Source organism: Spermophilus citellus (genome assembly GCF_964194105.1).
Source record: "Spermophilus citellus genome assembly, chromosome: 9".
Lineage (NCBI taxonomy): Eukaryota > Metazoa > Chordata > Mammalia > Rodentia > Sciuridae > Spermophilus > Spermophilus citellus.
In genome coordinates, this window is record NC_138191.1 from 60287157 (window position 1) to 60309330 (window position 22174).

General features: G+C 34.7%; 1 protein-coding gene across 15 annotated transcripts in view; it reads left to right on the forward strand.

Moving 5' to 3' along the window:
* Positions 1-22174, forward strand: part of ZNF644 (zinc finger protein 644) — a 106553-nt gene that overhangs the window by 26979 nt on the left and 57400 nt on the right. For all 15 annotated transcript variants that reach the window (XM_081307660.1, XM_081307655.1, XM_081307659.1 and 12 more), the window contains one exon: positions 8822-8882. Coding sequence is in view for 10 of the 15 variants with exons in the window: in XM_081307655.1 (XP_081163781.1) it covers positions 8839-8882 (44 nt within the window). In the remaining 5 variants the exon portion in view is untranslated. The remainder of the gene's footprint in view (positions 1-8821; positions 8883-22174) is intronic.

A 22174-nucleotide genomic window follows, 5' to 3' on the forward strand; every position in this document is an offset into this window, starting at 1 on the left:
TTCTTAACAACATATCTAGATTTCTCTGAGGATAACCAGCTGCTGCATATCGCCTAGCCATCTCTGTGCAGAATTCCTCAATGACAACCTTTCATAACAAATATTGCCCTCCATTTAGCACAACTTTACACATACCAGCCCAATCTGTTGGCGTCATGTCCAAGTTGGTAATTGATTCGACCATGCTTACAGTGAAGCGTGCTTGGGGACCATAGGTTGTCTCAGCCTCCTTTAACTGCTTCACTGTTTTGAAATCTAAAGCACGGTGAATTCGCTGCCCTCCTGCCTGCTCAAGTATAGGGCATGCTAATCTTTGAGGTCCTGTCTCAGGATCCCATCTATCAACTATGGAGGTTCGGGGCTCCCCAGCATATGTTGTCTCTATAGGTGGAGCTGTTGGTTGGACACTTATGCCCTTTGGTGATAGAAAGGTGTTAGTAGCAGCCTCCTGTTGTAACTTTTCCCCTGATAGTTCTTCCTCCTTTAAATTTTCTTCCTCTGTCTGACTAGCTCAAGAGACCTTCTCCTTTACTTGATCGTCTACTATAGTCTGAACTGAAGGCTTTGGACTAGGCAAACAAAATTGTACCAACGTCCATAACGGTAATGTGCCAACTGTCAGAGTTCCTGGATTTTTCTTTTCCTTTTCCCTTAAATCTTTACCATGATGGTCCCATTGTGATATATTCAACAGCTCCTCCTTAAAAAGTCATGGGCTACATTTTTGTATTGTATCAACGTATGCCCTGTTTTTGGTTTTACTGGGGTGCCTCCTTCTTCTAACAATTTACTTAACATTCTTTCAGTTTGGTTTTTGCTAATTTCTGACCCCATATTTCTGCTACAAGGATAATGCAACTCAACAAGATAGCTCAAAACAAAACCGAAGCAAAACGGAACAAAAAAAGCATTGTATCAATTTTCCTATTTTCTTGAAATGTATATTCGTGGTCTATCTCTATCTCTTCTTCAGGGCCGAACAACTTCAAACCTCGAGCCAACCATTTTCCCCATTTTTCCTGAGAAAATTCTAGGGACATGCAGCTTGAAACAAAAACAAAACAAATCAAAACAAGAACACATTGTTTTTTGAAATGGTCACCCATTCTCTCGCCTTCCCTCGGGCGAGCAATTTCACTTACCTCCGAGATTCAGGTGTTCCCCGCATGGGCCACCAAATGCTGCAGTCTGGCTGGGCACAAATCACCGAGCTGCCACAAAGCACTTGTATGTTGAAACTGAAAACTTTATTGCCTGAACTCCAACAGCACTCCACGCACACTCCTCGACAACTCTCCCGAACTCCACCCACGTGGCCCCCAGGAACACCACACACCAACCGGAACTCCCTCCACCACGCTGTACTCACTCTCGGAACCCCGCAAGAACTCATCGGGAAGCCCGCAAGAACTCATTGGGAACTCCAAAGTAGCGGGCGCCTGAGGCAGCAAGAGCTGCCCTGTACGGACAGTAAAGGTCTAATACACAATTGAATACACAGCCTGTTTCGATCCAGCATCATCCAGTCACAGCAATTATAGACAGCTTAACTTAATATCATCATCTTAATGGCTCTCTTCTCAACCATTACTTCTGGCAAAATGCCTGGGGCCATTCCGATTGGCTGTGGCTCTCAGCAAATATGTTACTATGTTTCCTTTATACATTTATCCACTGGTAAGCAATTGGAGTGTTTTCTACTTTTTTGATATTGTGTTTGATTTGATACTCTGCTGTGAACATGAGTATGCTATGAACATGGGTATGCAAATACCTCTCTGACATCCTGCTTTGAATTCTTTTGCATGTATACTTAGAAGTAGGATTGCTGAGTCACATGATAATCCCATTAAATTTTTTGAGAAACTGCTTACTAATTCTTAGAATGGCTGCATTTTATATTCAAGTCCTTTGCCCATTTTAGAAATTAGGTCATAAATATGAATTCCGTATGTATTTTCAATATTCAACCTTATCAAATATGTGATTTGTAAATATTTTCTTCCATTCCATAGGTTGTCATTTCACTCTGTTGATTGTTTCCATTGATGTGCAGAGTTTTATGATTGACCTGGTCCTATTTGTCAATATGTGTTTTTGTTGCCTGTGTTTTTGGGTATTCAAAAATTAACAGCAAAATCCAGGGTCCTGAAGCTTTTAGTCTATGATTACACAGTGTCTTTCCCTGTGTTTGTATCTTGTAAGATTTCTTTGGCAGTATTTTGTATTTTTCAGTGTGCAAGTATATTGTGTGTACTTGGTTAATTTCTAAGTATTCTTTTTTTTTTGCTATTTTAAATGGAATTGTTTTCTTAACTTCTTTTTTGGATTGGTCATTCGTAGTATATAGAAATGTACCTGGGGTGTGTGTGTGTGTGTTTTAATTCTGAAACTTGGCTGAAATTTATTAGTTTTAATGATTGATTTTTTTTTTTCATTTTTGAAAATTTAGGGGTTTGGTTGTTGTTGTTTTTACCATAAGTTCACATCATCCAAGAACAGGGCTGATTTTACAGTTTCTTTTCCAATATGAATGTACTTTATTTTTCATCTAATTGTTAGTATAGAAATGATGAGAGTGAGCAAGTTTTGCGAAACTTGATCTTAGAGGAAAAACGTTTTACTCTTTTGCCCTTGAGAATGTTAGCTCTGTAGGCTTTTTTTTTGTATATAGCTTTTATTATGCTGAGGTGGTTTCCTTCTTTCTTTGTTATTTGTTGAGTGTTTTTTTAAAATGAATTAGTATTGAATTTTACCAAATGTTCTTGTTACACATTGAAATAATGTGATTTTTTTCCCCTTTCATTTTGTAAATGTGGTATATTGGTTTCAGATGTTGAACTATCCTTTCATTCCAGTCCTTTTACCATGGTGTTGGATTGGTTTTGCTGAAGATATTTGCATCATTCATCCAGTGATATTAGACTGTACTTTTTTTTCTTGTTGAGTATGTGTGGTTTTAGTTTCAGGATAATGTCAATAGAATGAATTTGAAATATTCTTCTTTGATTCTGTGGAAGAGTTTGATGATGATTCGTGTTAATTCTTTAAATGTTTGGTCAGAAAAGTAATTTAGACCTGGGCTTTTCTTATTTGGAAAGTTCTTGATCATTGCATCTAATCTCCTTTTACTAGTTCTAGGTCTTTCAGAGTTTTTATTTTTTGTGACTCAGCTTTGGTCAATATATATTTTCATGAATATATCCATTTCTTCTAGGCTTTCCCATTTGTTGATGTGCAAAAAAATTTTTTTATAATCTTTTGGCATCAGTTGTAAAGTCCCATATTTCATTTCTGATTTTAGTTTTTTGAGTCTTCTTTTTTTTTAGTTTAGCTTAGGGTTTTTCAAATTTGGTTGCTCTTATTTACTTATCTATGCTTTAATCTTTATCTTTTCTTTCCTTCTGTTAACTTTTGTTTTAGTTTAGTTTGTTGTTCTTCTAGTTCCTTGAGGTTTAAAGATAGGTTGTTGATTTGAGATGTTCTCTTTTTTTCATGTAAGCTTTTACTAGGGTAAACTTCCTTCTCCGTACTGCATTTGCTGTTTCCCATACATTTTGGTATATTGTGTTTCATTTTTCCCCATATATTTTCTCCATTTCCCTAGTGATTCCTTCTTTGGCCTGTGGGTTGGTTGAAGAGTAGGTTGTTTAATTTACATTTCTGCATGAATTTTCCCTTTTTCCTCCTACTGTTGGCTTTTAGTTTCACTCCATTGTTTTGAACACTTGTTTTGTAACCTTCCCCGTATTTCTTTTCCATGTACTTGAACTTTTAAGTTTAATTCTTCTGAATTTTAAGTTGAAATCTTTTGAATTTTCACTTTCATTTTTTAAAGTATGTTTATGTCTCTTCAAAATACTTAAATATTTTTGAAATTAATGGACTTTATTTGTTTAAAGTTTTAGACTTAACAGAAAATTTATGCAAAATGGTATAGTGTTCTCATACATTCCCCTCACCTCCATTTTTCCCTGTGATTAATAGTTTACAATGGTATGGTACATTTGCTAAAATTAACGAACCAATATTTTCACATTATTATTAAATAAAGACCATAGTTTATTCAGATTTCTTTAGTTTTTACCTAATATTCTTTTTCTGTTTCAGATGTCATATTTCAAATATGACATTTCTCCTTAGGTCCCTCAAGACTTTGTTTTTAATGACCTTAACAGTTCTGAGGAGTATTGGTCAGATATACTGTTGGATTTTTCAACTCTTGGAATTTGTCTTATGTTTTTCTCATGATTAGCTATGGTTTCAGGTTTTAGGGAAGATATATTTGATATTTTAATATTCAGGTCTTCTCTTAAAATCCTGCTGGATAAACCCAGCAGTACCAACTACTTAAAGTGTTTTCTTCTTTTCTGGACCCCTTTCCCAGTGTCCACCTAAGTAATATTCTAATAATACTTTTTAGGTGTGGATTTTACAGTACTTCTATCAGATTTACCTAGAAGATCCTTTTAAAAAAGTCTAATTGTTATTATCAAAAAGATATTGTAAGTATTTACAAGAGTGTGGAAAAAAGGGAACCCTGTGTATTTTTGGTGGGAATATAAATAAATAACTAGCCCTTATGGAAAGCAGTATGGAGGTTTCTCAGAAAACAAAAGATAGAGTTACCATATGATCTAATAATCCCACTTCTGGGTATAAATCCAAAGGAATTGAAAGCAGTATGCTGAAGAGTTGTTTGCTTGCTTGTGTTTATGGAAGCATTATTCACAATAACAAAGACTATAGAAGCAACCCAGCTATCCATCATTGGATGAAATGGATAAAGAAAATGTGTATACACAATAGAGTGCTTGTTCAACCTTTAGAAAGAAGGAATTTATGTCATCCTCAGCAACATGGATGAACCTAGTGGATTTAATGCTTAGTGAAACAAGTCAGCACAGAAAGACGAATATCACATAAACTCATTTATATGAGGAATCTAAAAATGTTGAACCTAGAAATAAAGAGTAAATTGGTGTTTGCTCAGGCTGTGTGGAAATTGGAGGACTGAATGGGGAAAGGGGCAGTGTTGATTAAAAGGCACAGAATTTCTTTTAGGAAGAATAGGTTTTCATAATCTATTGCACAGAATCGTAACAACAGTAATAATGCATTGTATATTTTAAAATTGCTAAAGTTAGGTATTAAATGTTTTACCACAAAAAATTTGTAAGTCTGTGAATGGATAGATTTGTTAAGTAGTGTAATTTAATTATCCCATAATGTAAAATCATGCCAATACATCACATTGTACTCCATAAATATATAATATATACAATTACTATTTGTTGATTAAAAATAAAAATAAATAATAATTTAAAATGTGTCTAAAACATGGTTGTTTGGTTTGGGGGGAACAAATGTGGTTAAAAGTTTTTTTCAGATTTTCTTATATTACTATAGCTGAAGTTATAAAGCTAAGTTATTTTATGTGCACATATGGCATTTATATATACTTTTATTTTTGTTGTTATAAATGTCCATAACATAAAATTTACCATTTTAATAGATTTTAAGTGTATTTATATTGTTGCAACTACATGTATCCTTTTCATTTATTAATCTGCTTGGAGATTAAATACCACTGACTGGGTGGCATGAACAAAAGAAACTTATTTCCTCACAGTTCTGAAGGAAGTTCAAGATCAAATTCTTGGCAGATTTTGTTTCTCCTGAGGCCTCTATCCTTGCACAGATAACCTTTTCTCTGTGTATATGTGCCTGGGCTCTCTTACAAGACACCAGTCATATTGTGTTAGGGCCTCATCTTTTTGACCTCATCTAATTTATTTACCTACTGAAATGCCTTTTCTTCAAATAGAGTCAAATTTGGGATTAGTCAGTTTATAAATTAATACCTTTTGTAAAGGTACTTCAAATCCATTTCCTTGAGAATCTGCTATCTTTAGTATTAGTTTCCTATGACTGCTCTAACAAATTATCACAAACTGAATGGTTTAAATAATAGAAATGGTTTCTCTCTCAGTTCTGAAATTGTTATTACAGAACCAGAAGTCTGAAATCTGTTACAGAGCCCAGCTCATAGTGTTGGCATAGCTGTTCTTCACCTGGAGACTCTAGAGGAATGTCCATTCTTTGCTTCTTCCTGATCCTGGTGACTGCTGATATTCCTGGATGTGGCCACATTTTCAAATGTTTATGATCTGTCTTCTAATTGCCTTTTCCTCTATGTGTAATCAAATTTCCCCTGCTACCTCCCTTTTTAAGCGTACATGTGATTATAACTAGGCCTACCCAGATGATCTCAAATAATCTCTCCATTTCAAATTCCCTAATCATGTTTCTTGTAGCACTCTCCACCCCCCATTTTTCTCCTTATAAGGTAACATAATAGGTTCCAGGGATTAGGCTGTGGATAATATTTGTAGGGCCATTTACAGCCTGTTACACTCAGCAGTTTATATGGAGTTTTGTGGGTTTTTTAATGCTTTCACTTTGATTTTATAGTTTAGTTTAAAACAAGTAACAGTTCTGGCGTTGGTTGGCAGGGACAATATTCTCATCTAGACATCATAGAAAATTCTAGCTCTGGTTTTCAGTATGTGATCCTCAAAATAGTATCACTTTAGGAACTTACTAGAAATGCAGATTCATGGGCTTCATGTAGACCTACCAAAGTAGAAACTTTGGGGGCAGACTGTAGCAATCTGAAATAAGCCCTTCAGGTAATTTTGATGGACACTAAAGTTGGAGAAGCACTTTTCTAAATTGATAATACAAGAACTATATTTGTCTTACTCTCTAATCTTCTTCTGCTTAAGGCTAATATTTAAATAAATCTAGTAATTCTGGTTCACAAACTCCGTTTTTTTGCAGGGATAGAAGCATTTAGTCCCCAAGTCTTGGTACTGAAATATCAATGAAATTAAATAATTCACTCAATAGAAGAGTGTGGTGGGTTAATTTATGTCAGTTGTATTTTACTTAAATGTGGTTATTTCATAAAGTAATTTTTTTTTTTTTTAACCAGGGTTTGAACCCAGGGATACTTAACCATTGAGCCACATCCTCAATGATTTTTTTTTTTTTTTTTTTTTTTGAGACAGGGTCTTGCTAAGTTGCTTAGGCTCTCTAAGTTGCTGAGGCTGGCTTTGGAAGAACCAAACTTGCGATCCTCTTGCCTCAGCCTCCTGAGCTCCTGGGATTACAGGCATATGCCACCATGTTTAGCTGTAAAGTAGCATTTTTACATCCAGAAGTGATAATGACTTTTTTCCTCCAGTCCTCAAAGATGTGAATTAACTCATTAGCCTGAATTTTACTTGGGTTATCTTCTATATACATTTTGAGATACAAGCAAAATTTGAATCTCTTATTTAGCCCACATTGTTTAGGCTTTCATCTGCCAGCCAGTGACAATGCTGAAACAAAATAAGTGAGTTCTTGTCCTCAATATGTTCATACTATGGTTTAGAAAATATGCAAAGAAGCAGAAAGTGTTGATAGGCAGGTTTCACCAGTTAATTGCTACAGTAATTGAGAAAATGGATTTTTTAAAGCTGAAGGAATTAAAGAAGTATCTGCCAGGGTGACTGAGGTAAATATTGAAGGACTAATAAAACTGTTAGAACAAAGTTAAAGGGAGGTAGAAGGTAGATACAGGTAGATATTTGTAGTTTACCATGTGGAAGCAAAACTTAAAGCATAGAAGTACATGTTAGGATAACCATTATAAAGTGATCATTCATAGTTCTGGAAAGGACAAATTGAGATGATAGTAAGTTTGAAAATGGAAAAGTTAAAAGAGTAATTTAGGTTGACAGTTGGAAATAAGTATGTTGGTGCCATTTTTTAAGAATATAGAATTGAAAATAATAAGTAGGTTTCAGGTAGGGCAGGAGATAAATAGAATTTAGGCAACAATATATTGAGTTTTTAGAATTTGTGAAATGTGGTACAATAGGAATAGGTAGGTTTTTGGTAAGTACATTTTCTGTGGATTTTGGGGGAAGAAGTCACTATAGTAGATTGAGGATTAAATTGAGGAAGCAGAAGAATATCAATATATGTTATTTTCTGAATAATGGTTCTTAATGCTTCAATATTAGCTATTATGACTACTAAAAGTATATTCTTTAATGCCATGCCATACTTTCTTTTTATCTCCAGCTTTTTTTGTTGTGATTTTGTTATGTATAAGTATTATATAAATTCTGACCTTAAAGTATGTTTTATGAGGAAGCACACTCTCCCTATCCATGGATTCTGCATCCACCCATTCAACTAACCCTGAATCAAAATTGTTTTTGAAAGAAAACATTTCTATACTAAACATGTACATACTTTTTTTCTTGTTGATCACTAAACAATATAGTATAGCACCTATTTACACAGCATTTGCATTGTATTAGGTACTATATAATGTAGAGATGATTTAAAAATACAGAAGGATATGTGTAGGTTATATAGAAAGACTGCCATTTTATATAAAGGACCTGGGCATCTGCAGATTTTGGTATCCTTAATGGGTCTTGGAACCAAGTTCTCTGTAGAGAAATAACTACTGATTTTAACTATTATAATTGCCAAACTATTAATGAAAACAAGTTGTTACAGAAATTTTAAAAAAGAAAACTAGGAAATTTTTTATTGTGAATAGGTTATTGTTCCTCTAAAAAGGTATTTAGCAAGTTCCTGTCTTAGTTAACACTATGTTTTCAATGCTTTATCAAGAAAATAATTTTATTTGCAGATTTTAATTTAAAAGAATAGGGTATTGTAGATGTAGTTATTCATACCTGAAACAAATAAACAAAAAAATCCTAAATGATGGTTTTTACATGTATTTTTTCAGATTGGATTTAATTTCGGATGAGATTGTTCTTGCAGCAAGATGTTAATAAGACAAAATCTAGGTAAGTAGAAGACTACTTTAAATATTACATATTGAAGTAGAAATAACATAAAACATTTATGTTTTAAAAATATATCTTCAAAAGTCCAGAATCAATGGAATTTTTAATAAAATTTTGAAATATGAGTTGACTTTGACAAATTGACTTGATCTCATTGATTTGATAGGTGCTAAAAAGCAACCATCAGATTGTGGATCTAAATTTTTAGTTTTCCTTCTTTTTTGCATTCAGGGTTTCTAATGCATACAGATTTCCAGTGACTTTTCTAACATGTTAGGAAATCAAGTTGGTGTTTGGCTTAGCCACTATGAAGGAACACTTCATCATTCAGTGTAAAATTTGTTGGCTTGCTTCATTGTTGTCTTTGGTTGCTTCCATGAATTTTACTTTGTTATTTCTGTTAATGAAATTCTCCAAGTTGTTTCTTCTGTTAATGTTCAGAATTGTAAATTATTCCTTTAATGTTTTTCTTGTGGGCATATTTACTGAAGAACTTTTCTAGAAATGTAGCATTCTGATTAGCTCTCCTAAGACTGTTGACTTTGTAAATTTTGAATTTTGATTATACACTTTTGACCTGGTATGTAAAAGAATGCTTTTTAATAATTTAAGCTCTTGAAATGCTAAAAATTATACTTATCATCAATAAATGAATATGGCTATTGGATATTCAGTGAAAAGAATACATTGATATAATTGCAATTAATTTAGTCTTTGTCTAACTTGCCAAAGATTTGTTGATCTCAATGTTTGCTTAAAAAATGAAAGTCTATAATGAGCCGTGTGCACTGTTGCATGCCTGTAATCTCAGTGATTTGGGAGGCTGAGGCAAGAGGATCTCAAGTTGAGGCCAGCTTCAGCAATTTAGCAAGACTCTGCAATATACAGAGACTCTGTGTCAAGGCACTGCTGGATTCAATCCCTAGTACGAGTGTAATTTCAATCTTTGATTTAATCATAGCAAGTATATTGTTAGTGTAAAGAATACTTATGTGAATCCTATTAAATGCTTCTTATTCTTTATTAATTATTATAGTAGTACTTATATGATAGGTACTGCTATGTAGAAAAAGTTTTGGTTAACAGGGTTTTTCTTTTTCTTGAGGAATAATACTCTATTTTTATAGCTTTTATTATAAAGAACACGTGTGTGTGTGTGTGTGTGTGTGTGTGTATTATAATCTTCTTGAAGTAGAGAATAAACCAGACTTGTACTTTAATGTCCAAAAGAGATTTTGTTTGCTAGTAGAATATATGAAGTCTATTAAAACCTTTGTTCTCATTACTTACAAGTTTGATATTGCTTTTGGCATGACACTGGTTTAACTTGTTTGACCTTAATTCAACCATAATTGTGTTCTTTTCTTCTTTATTGTGGTATAACATACATAATATAGTGTAAAATTTACATGTTGTCTTATGTATATTTGCACATATAACCATCATCCAGATCAAAACATAAAAACTTTTATTATCCCAGAAACTTTCCTTTGCTTTCCCTCTTTCCAATCCAGTAAGCCTTCCCTTGAGGTAAGCAACCTTTTAAATTTTATTGATATAGTTAATTTTAGCTGTGCTTAGAATGTATATACATAGAATTACATAGTAAGTACTCTTTTGTATCCGACCTCTGTCATTCACTATGATGTTTTCATTCTTGAGGTGAGTATATGCATAGTTTATAATTTTTATTATTTTTTATTGCTGAGTAATACTACATCATATGAATATACTATAAATATTTATATTCTGCCTATAATTTTGTTTATTGAGTTTTCCAAATCTCTGGTTTCACTTGCCAACTTTTCTATGCTACTTTCTTCCTCTGTCTCTTTTATTGTTTCCTATCACCTGCAGAATAAAATGTAAGTTCTATACCATGGCATGCAATTATTTCACTATAGCTATGCCCACATGCCTAGAATTAGATCAATAAACTAAGTATGATATTTCATACTCTTGTACTAAGTATAAGTTGTCACATCTCCCCCCACCCCGCCCTCCTCCACCTCAATTGCTAATACCTCTTCTCTTGGCTGTCAGGTTTTTTCCTCAAATATTCTGTTTCAAGCATCATATCATGAGCTTTGATGTAGGCCTGGCCATATTGCAGTAGGTTGTCTTCTTTATTAAACTGTGAGCTCTTTAAAGGTAGACACCACTCATGTCTCATTTATTTTAAAAATGCAGTGCCTGGTATACTGTATATACTAAGTGCATATTAATAGATTAGTCACATATAAGTACTATGCACTAACCTATGGTGTCACCAGAGCTCTGAGATTGGTACATATGTAAGAAGGGAAGTTACTCATTTCCTAATAGGTGAAAAATGATGGAGGAAGAAATTGAAGAGCCGTAGTCAAGAACTTTGATAGCATTTTTGATTCCTATAGCTTAGGAAGCTAGCTGCTGAAAAAAAATTTTGGAAAATTTTGTATTATCATCATAGATATGTAATGTAATATTTATAAAAATATACTCTCTTCAGAAATGAAGCATTTTAAAATTGTTAAAGCATTTTAACTGGTGATGTCATTCTGTATTTGAGATTTGGCTAGTTGGATTAGTAGACACCTGGGATTTTTATGACTGAAGCTTGATTGTCCTCTAGTAAGTCCAAAGCAAGGAGAGGTTCTTCCCCTTGATGTGGGATCAATTTGTCATTTTTCCTTGATGTGGCTTCTGCTATGGCAATTGAACACAGAGTTGGAGATTGACCTCCGTCTCTTGCTGTTCATTCTCTCTCCTTACAAGGATTTTCTTAGGTTAATTACCAAATATAGAACTTTGATTATCTTTTATTTCAACCTGGATGTGAAAGGTGTAAAGTTCTGGTTCATTTGAGGTTCAAGAGAAATTTAACTTTGAGACTACTTGATTTAACTCTCTCTACTGGTTTTTTAGACTAGTTTTTCTCTTCAGAGACTGATGGATATACTATCCTCAGTGTCAGTGTCTTCCTCATCATTTGAGTTGGGCCATGAAGAAAATAATAAAGAGTTTTGATTGGAGGATGTCTCTGGGAAAATATGAGCAGAAGGAACATGAACTAAAGTTTTTATTTCAGTTTTCAAGAATGATTTCATAAAGTAGTTTCATTTAACTCTATGTTCATCTTACCAAATTTACTGGCATTTTCTTTCTTTTTTTCTCTTTTCTTTTTGGTACTGGGAATTGAACCCAGGGGTGCTTAACCACTGAGGCATATCCCCAACCTTTTAAAAAAAATTTTATTTAAAAAAATTTTTTTATTTTGAGATAGTTTCTCACTGGGTTGCTTAGGGCCTTAGTTGCTAAGGCTGGCTTTTGAAATTGTGATCCTCGTGCCTCAGCCTCCGAGTTGTGGGATTGCAGGTGTGTGCCATACCACACCCAGCAGTCATTTTCTTAAATGTACTAAAGTTTATATTTTAATATAGCCTACACTTTTTGAACTGCATCTTGGTTCTGATTTTTCAAACTATTTAAACAAGTCTTATTTTAAACCCATTGAAAAATAAATAATACTGTGAATGTCTTCTGTTATTTCAGTGTTATACTTAAAGGTATAAGGTTCAGAAATAATAAATGATTGGTTTGAGGTAAGGTGAATAATTGCAAAGATAGAAGTTTTCTGACTTCCTAGCTACCATTCTTTTAAGATGACATTAAAGCTAATTCTTTGAAATCTTTTAGGATCTTCTAGCTAAGCTGAGGACTGTAGTCCTCCCTGTCATAAAATCAGTGCTCAGTAAACATTTGTTTGATGTTGTATTGATTCACTTAATGTTTTATGAATTGATTATTATAGTTAAATTGGTTTTAGCTCATGGTTGCTAGCTAATTACTAGTCTGAGTAGGAAAGATGACTACATATGTAATTATAGTCTTAATGTGATTAGTGTTATGGAAGTCTGTGTTCCTGAGAGTCAAGGAAATTGTGTATTTTCATTTATTGTATATATTCAAGCACCTATGACAATTCTTTACTTATACTAGACACTTAATAAATATTTATTAATGACTGAATGGAGACACTGAATGAGGGAATCTTGGTGGAAGTGAAAAAAATAATTGTTGGGTTTCGTTCTCGAAATTAAAAGGCTCAGGGGTCACTCCAGGTAAACTGGGATAACTGGACTGCACAAAATAACCACACAAGAGACACAAATAACCCTTTTCTTTGGGGTCGCTGTGACAGCTCCTCTGACCTTAAGCACGTGCTGACCCCTTTTATTGAGGAGAGGCTATTCAAATGAGGCAAGGGGTCAGGTTTTGGGGGGCTGAGTCTAGATTCATGATGTCCACTGTCAGCAGGTTGACTGACATCTAGGTAGGCCACACCCAAGGGCACAGTAATAGAAGGGGACACACATAAGGCACTTCCATGGAACATTCTATCCTAAACAGGACAAGGCGTTGTATTACAAAGGAACAGGTGAGCATAGCTCCACCCATGGGGCTGTGAGCCCAGACACAGTCACTTGAACCCTAGAAGAATGGAGCAGTCTAGCAGCATAGGTGCCTGACACCACATTGCCACATCGCCCAGTACGGGAGTTAACTCAGTCACGCGTGAGGTTGGTCTCCCACAACTAATGCCTGGAAAAAGTGACAAACTGAAATTTGGAGAACTGTTGATGATTTATCTAGATTAAAAATTTGGGGCAAAGACTTTTAGCAGGAGAAACACTCTACGCAAAGGATGAGAGGTAATAAAAAGGGAATCTTGGTGGAAGTGAAAAAATACATGATTTGAAGTATATAGAGTTGAGCATGAGTTGTGGGTGGGGAGTGACATGCTGGGGTTTTTAAAGGAATTTGGAGTAACAGCAGTGAGAAACCACCACAGTTTAAATGTGAAGAAGTGATGCAGTTATATCCATGGGTTTTTTTGTTCCTGTGTTTTTCTTTTTTCTTTTACTGACATTTATGAAACGGTCTAATAAATTCAGCTTGGATATTTTCTTCTGTAACCTGACATCACCATATCTAAATCATGTGATCACACTTCTCTTGTCATTGGGGTCCAAATCCTTTAGAACATTTACATTGTTTTATTCTCTTAAAGTGTGGGTCATTTACTAGGTCTTTTACTTTGTCAATACAGCATGTGTTTATCTTTTCTTTCTGTTCCCATAGCTATTCATCTTTGGATCATCTATCTTTGCTTGCTTCATTAAAGACTTTGATTTAACTTGTTAAGGAAGTTGCTCTGTTAAAGAACATTAAAAATTTCTTAAGGAGAATTTTAATTCTTAGGTCTTATATTCAAGAGTTTCCAAATTCATGTTTTACTTGATTTTTAAGTTTCATCTCCTACTGGTTTTCCTCTTTCTCTTTCTGGTCCCCGTGTACCTCCCCCCCCCCCCCCCCCCCGTGTTGGGAATCAAACCCAGGGCCTCAAGTATGCTAGGTAATCTCTCTACCGCTAAGCCATTTCCCCAGCCTTTTTAACTATTTTTTTAAAATAAGCAATTTGTTTCAGTCTAATTAATCACCATTTTTTGAAAATTTTCACCTTTATTCATATCTTTCCATTTGTGTTATCTCTGCTCTTGAAATTTAACTCATCTAAGAAAACGCTGCTTAAATTCTGCCTCTGCCTTGAGGTAACATAGTACCTGCTGTATGGGAGAGAAAAGATTTCTTTTTTCACTCATCACTAGGTTTATAGTGGAGAACCCTTTAACAAAAGACAAGTTAATGAGAAAAGCAGACAAATTTTTAACGTGGAAGTCTTCAGGAATGAAGACTAAAAGAAACAGAAAAAAACTATTTTTATGGACAACCTGCAAAAGTATGATTAATGGGAATTCTTATTGTCATCTCTATGGGACATTCCTTCCTTCCCTATAAGGCAAGACACCTATCACATAAGGCACAAGGCTTTTTAGGGGGGAAAGGAAAGAGAATGTCAAAGAGTGAGATATGGCCTGCCTTGCATTTTTCTTAAATGCCAAGATGCCATATTTCCTGTCCCCCATTCATTGGGAAGTCACTTTCTGTCATTATGTATGGTGGTTGGAAACTAAACTACCTTTAGCTGAATGACTTTAAAACATAGCAAGAAAATGAGATACCGAATATTGACATCTCCCAGAACATCCTCCATAATTGACAAGCTCTTACATTTTTTGATTGATTAAAACAAAAATCATGATAACCTTATTTTTATGTTTTAAAATAGAAGTTTCTGTAGTGTTTGCTGTTGCTGTGCTTGACAAACTCTGAAATATTTTATTTTCCTAATTGATTAAAAGCAAACCCATGATAAACTCAAGCTTATTTTTAACGTTTATATAGTGCTTGCTATATGCCAGGAATTATTATGAGTACTTTATAAATATTAATCCAGTCCTTGCTTTGTAGATATAAATTGAGATATAATGAATTTAGCAGTAAAAGGGCTAAGATTTGAATCACATAGTCTAGCTTCAGAATCTGAGCTTTTAAAGAATTTGTTAAACTGTTCTCGTTAGAGCACTAAAATAAGTGATAGAAGAAAAAATTCACACAAAAATAATAATATGTGTATGATCTCATGTATACTTTCACCTGTTTCTCCCTCATATTTATTGGTCCCCACATACCCTTACTGGTAATTTTTTTCCCCATATTTTAAGTATCTTGTATAAGCAGAAACATATAGTATTTGTCTTGTTTCACATTCAAGGTTCATCTGTGTTGAAGCATTTTGCCAAATACTCTTCTTTTCAAGGCTACATGATATTCCATCATATGTGTGTATATGTGTGTATCATTGACTATCTCTTTGAGATCCTGCTGCTACTCTTTGGGATATATTTCCAGAAGTAGAAATGCTGGATTATATAACAATTCTAATTTTGGTTTTCTGAGGAACTATCATACAGTATTCTGTAGTGGCTTCACCATTTGACATTCCCATCATCGATTCACAGATGTTCCTATTTCTTTCTTTTTTTTTTGTCTTGTTTTGTATACAAAAAGACCCCTTAGTGTATAGAATAGGGGGCAGGAGAAGGATAAGCCATAAAAGGAGGAGGAGGTAGAAAATATCATTAAGGTAGCAAAATATTCTCTGTAAAAAAGTTGGAGGAGTCTTTACAGCCTCACAGAGAAAGTCAGTGGTCACCTTCTCAATGGGGTTCTCTCCACTCAAGTGTCCAGAAGAAGGAAAATAGCAGCATCCCTTTCTTCTGTAGCAGCCACTCCAGTGCTCACACTGGATCATCTTCCTAATGTAGAGTGCTGCAAGGCATGGAAGGCAGAGATTCACCTGTGACTCCTCCATCTCAGTCACCACAGACTGCACTGTGCAAGATCCTTGGGAGTGGTGGAGACAGGCTCCTTGGGGTAGAGATATATCTCGGGGCCAGTCATCTTCTGGAGGCAGTCTGATCAGGTCAAAGATTTTGCCCAACTGGTCAACTTCAGAGTTTCCACAGAAAAGAGGCTTACGATGAAACATCTCTGCAAAGATATAGCCAACGCTCCACATGGGTTGCATATATAGACTGCATTAGAACTTCAGGAGCATGTACCAGAGTATAACAATCACAGGTGTAAGTGCCATTTGGTAGCTGTATATTTTGGTCAGGCCAAAATCAGCCAGCTTGACTGTCCCACTACTTCTCACAATGAGCGATGTAAATGACATAAAGAAAATCTAGGCCTCTTAGAAACTAGCACGGAAGATCCTTGATGGTCTCAGGTGCCTTGTCCAGTTGTAGGAATTCTCTATATATTCTGGATATTAATCCCTTATCAGACATCTGATTTGCAAATATTTTCTCCCATTCTACGTGCAGTCTTTTGAATTTGCTTACATTGTCTTTTGTTCCACAAATTTTCACAAAGTACAGTTTGTCTGGTTTTTTATTTTGTATTATTGCTTGTGCCTTTGAAATCATATCCAAGAAACCATTGCCCAACCAGTGTCATGAAACTCTTGCCTTATTTTTCTTCTAGGAGCTTTATAATTCTAGATTGTGTATTTTGGTCTTTTGTCTATTATGAGTTAATTTTTATATATAATTTGAGGTTCTTTTTCAAGATTGTTGGCTCTGGGGGTCCCTTAAGATTGATTCCATATCAATTTAAGCTTTTTTTCCCCCTGTTTCTACAGAAACTGTCACGGGATTGTGTTGATTCTTAGATTACTTTGGGGATCATAGTGACATATTAAATCTTTGAATCCATGAACATGAGATGTGTTTCCCTTTATTCATGTCCTCTTTAATTTCTTTCAGTAATGTTCTTAATTTTCATTGTATAAGTTTCTCTCTTCCTTTGTTAATTAATTCCTAAGTATTTATTCTTTTTTTTTATACTATTTTAAATGGAATTGTTTTTCATTTTTTTGGATTTGTCATTATTAGTATATTGAAATGCAACTGATTTTTATTTGTTGGGTTTTTATCCTACTATTTTGCTGAATAAATGTTTTTGTGGAATCCTTAGGGTTTTAGATCATATCATCTGCAAACAATATAATTTTATGTTTTCCTTTTCAATTTGTATGCATTTTATTTCTTGCTTAATTGCTGTGATATGTTGAATAGAAAAGGTAAGAATCTTGTCCCCTCATCTGAGAGGCAAAACTTTTTATTTTATTTTTTCCATTTTATTTTATTTTTTTATTGGTTGTTCAAAACATTACAAAGCTCTTGACATATCATATTTCATACATTTGATTCAAGTGGGTTATGAACTCCCGTATACAGATTGCAGAATCACATCGGTTACACATCCACGTTTTTACATATTGCCATACTAGTGACTGTTGTATTCTGCTATCTTTCCTATCCTCTACTATCCTCCCTCCCCTTCCCTCCCATCTTCTCTCTCTACCCCATCTACTGTAATTCATTTCTCTCCCTTGATTTTTTTCCCCCTTTCCCCTCACATCCCCTTATATGTAATTTTATATAACAATGAGGATCTCCTTCCATTTCCATGCAATTTCCCTTCTCTCTCCCTTTCCCTCCCACCTCTCATCCCTGTTTAATGTTAATCTTTTTCTCATGCTCTTCCTCCCTGCTCTGTTTTTAGTTGCTCTCCTTATATCAAAGAAGACATTTGGCATTTGTTTTTTAGGGATTGGCTAGCTTCACTTAGCATAATCTGCTCTAATGCCATCCATTTCCCTGCAAATTCCATGATTTTGTCATTTTTTAGTGCTGAGTAATACTCCATTGTGTATAAATGCCACATTTTTAAAATCCATTTATCTATTGAAGGGCATCTAGGTTGGTTCCACAGTCTAGCTATTGTGAATTGTGCTGCTATGAACATCGATGTAGCAGTATCCCTATAGTACGCTCTTTTAAGGTCTTCAGGGAATAGTCCGATAAGGGCAATAGCTGGGTCAAATGGTGGTTCCATTCCCAGCTTTCCCAGGAATCTCCATACTGCTTTCCAAATTGGCTGCACCAATTTGCAGTCCCACCAGCAATGTACAGGTGTACCCTTTTCCCCACATCCTCGCCAGCACTTGTTGTTGTTTGACTTCCTAATGGCTGCCAATCTTACTGGAGTGAGATGGTATCTTAGGGTGGTTTTGATTTGCATTTCTCTGACTGCTAGAGATGGTGAGCATTTTTTCATGTACTTGTTGATTGATTGTATATCCTCCTGAGAAGTGTCTGTTCAGGTCCTTGGCCCATTTGTTGATTGGGTTATTTGTTTTCTTATTGCTTAATTTTTTGAGTTCTTTGTATACTCTGGATATTAGGGCTCTATCTGAAGTGTGAGGAGTAAAGATTTGTTCCCAGGATGTAGGCTCCCTATTTACCTCTCTTATTGTTTCTCTTGCTGAGAAAAAACTTTTAAGTTTAATTAAGTCCCATTTGTTGATTCTTGTTTTTAACTCTTGTGCTATGGGTGTCCTATTAAGGAATTTGGAGCCCGACCCCACAATATGTAGATCGGAGCCAACTTTTTCTTCTATCAGGTGCAGAGTCTCTGATTTGATATAAAGCTCCTTGATCCATTTTGAGTTAACTTTTGTGCATGGCGAGAGAAAGGGATTCAGTTTCATTTTGATGCATATGGATTTCCAGTTTTCCCAGCACCATTTGTTGAAGATGCTATCCTTCCTCCATTGCATGCTTTTAGCCCCTTTATCGAATATAAGATAGTTGTAATTTTGTGGATTGGTTTCTGTGTCCTCTATTCTGTACCATTGGTCCACCCGCCTGTTTTGGTACCAGTACCATGCTGTTTTTGTTACTATTGCTCTGTAGTACAGTTTGAAATCTGGTATTGCTATACCTCCTGATTCACACTTCCTGCTTAGAATTGCTTTTGCTATTCTGGGTCTTTTATTTTTCCATATGAATTTCATGATTGCTTTCTCTATTTCTACAAGAAATGCCGTTGGGATTTTGATTGGCATTGCATTAAAACCTATAGAGAACTTTTGGTAATATCGCCATTTTGATGATGTTAGTTCTGCCTATCCATGAACAGAGTATATTTTTCCATCTTCTAAGATCTTCTTCAGTTTCTCTCTTTAGGGTTCTGTAGTTTTCATTGTATAAATCTTTCACCTCTTTTGTTTGGTTGATTCCCAAGTATTTTATTTTTTTTTTGAGGATATTGTGAATGGGGTGGTTTTCCTCATTTCCAGTTCAGAAGATTTGTCGCTGATATACAGGAATGCCTTTGATTTATGTGTGTTGATTTTATATCCTGCCACTTTGCTGAATTCATTTATTAGTTCTAGTAGTTTCTTTGTAGACCCTTTTGGGTCTTCTTGGTATAGGATCATATCATCCACAAATAGTGATAATTTAAGTTCTTCTTTTCCTATCTTAATGCCTTTAATTTCTTTTGTCTGTCTAATTGCTCTGGCCAGTATTTCGAGAACTATATTGAATAGAAGTGGTGAGAGAGGGCATCCCTGTCTTGTTCCAGATTTTAGAGGGAATGCCTTCAGTTTTTCTCCATTTAGAATGATGCTAGCCTGAGGCTTAGCATAGATTGCTTTTACGATGTTGAGGTAAGTTCCTGTTATCCCTAGTTTTTCTAGTGTGTTGAACATAAAGGGATGCTGTACTTTGTCGAATGTTTTTTCTGCATCTATCGAGATGATCATATGGTTCTTATCTTTAAGTCTATTGATGTGGTGAATAACATTTATTGATTTCCGTATATTGAACCAGCCTTGCATCCCAGGGATGAATCCTACTTGATCATGGTGCACGATCTTTTTGATGTGTTTTTGTATCCGATTTGCTAGAATTTTATTGAGGATTTTTGCATCTAAATTCATTAGGGATATTGGTCTGTAGTTTTCTTTCTTTGAGGTGTCTTTATCTGATTTGGGAATCAGGGTGATATTGGCCTCATAGAATGAATTTGGAAGTTCTCCCTCTTTTTCTATCTCCTGAAATAGATTTTAGAGTATTGGTATTAGTTCTTCTTTAAAGTTCTTATAAAACTCTGCTGTATATCCATCCGGTCCTGGGCTTTTCTTGGTTGGTAGTCTTTTGATGGCTTCTTCTATTTCCTCACTTGATATTGGTCTGTTTAGGTTGTTTATATCATCTTGACTCAATCTGGGTAGTTCATATGTCTTAAGGAATTTATCGATGCCTTCACTATCTTCTATTTTATTAGAGTATAGGGTTTCAAAATAATTTCTAATTATCTTCTGTATTTCTGAATTGTCTGTTGTGATGTTGCCTTTTTCATCCCATAAGCTAGTAATTTGGGTTCTCTCTCTTCTTCTCTTTGTTAGCTTGGCTAGTGGTCTATCAATCTTATTTATTTTTTCAAAGAACCAACTTTTAGTTTTGTCAATTTTTTCGATTGTTTCTTTTTTTTTCGATTTCATTGATTTCAGCTCTAATTTTAATTATTTCTTGCCTTCTACTGTATTTGCTGCTGATTTGTTCTTCTTTTTCTAAGGCTTCGAGGTGTAGTGTGAGGTCATTTATTTGTTGACTTTTCCTTTTTTTAAGGAATGAACTCCATGAAATGAATTTTCCTCTTAGTACTGCTTTCATAGTGTCCCTGAGGTTTCGATATGTTGTGTCTGAGTTTTCATTTACCTCTAAGAATTTTTTTAATTTCCTCTTTGATGTCTTCTGTAACCCTTTGTTCATTCAGTAGCATATTGTTTAATCTCCATATGATGTAGGATTTTTCCTTTCTCATTTTATTATTGATTTCCAATTTCATTCCATTATGATCAGATAAAATGCATGGTAGTATCTCTACTCCTTTGTAATTGCTAAGATTTGCCCTGTGACATAATATATGGTCTATTTTTGAGAAAGATCCATGTGCTGCTGAGAAGAAAGTGTATCCGCTTGATGTTGGGTGGTATATTCTGTATATATCAATTAAGTCTAAATTATTAATTGTATTATTGAGCTCTATGGTTTCTTTATTCAACTTTTGTTTGGAAGATTTGTCCAGTGGTGAGAGAGGTGTATTAAAATCTCCCATGATTATTGTGTTGTGATCTATTTGACTCTTGAACTTGAGAAGAGTTTGTTTGATGAACATAGCTGCACCATTGTTTGGGGCATATATATCAATGATCGTCAAGTCTTGTTGGTGTATGGTTCCCTTGAGCAGTATGTAGTGTCCTTGTTTATCCCTTTTGATTAACTTTGGCTTGAAGTCTATTTTATTTGGTACAAGTATGGACACCCCTGCTTGCTTCCGGGGTCCGTATGAGTGATATGATTTTTCCCAACCTTTCACCTTCAGTCTGTGTATGTCTTTTCCTATCAGATGTGTCTCCTGTAGGCAGCATATTGTTGGATTTTTTTAAAATCCATTCTACTAGCCTATGTCTTTTGATTGGTGTGTTCAAGCCATTAACATTTAGGGTTACTATTGAGATATGGTTTGTATTTCCAGCCATATTTGATTATGTATGTTACTTAACATGATTTGTTTTTCTGCTATGATTAGTTTTTCCTTTACTGTACTACCTCCCGCTGTTGGTTTTCATTGTTATTTTTCATTTCCTCTTCTTGTAATGTTTTGCCAAGGATGTTTTGAGGAGCTGGTTTTCTAGCTGCAAATTCTTTTAACTTTTGTTTATCGTGGAAGATTTTTATTTCATCTTTAATCCTGAAGCTTAATTTCGCTGGATACATGATTCTTGGTTGGAACCCTTTTTCTTTCAACATTTGAAATATGTTGTTCCAGGATCTTCTAGCTTTCCGATTCTGTGTTGAAAGATCAGCAGTTATCCTGATTGGTTTACCCCTAAATGTTATCTGCTTCCTCTCTCTTGTGGCTTTTAAGATTCTCTCCTTATTCTGTATGTTGGGCATCTTCATTATTATGTGTCTTGGTGTGGA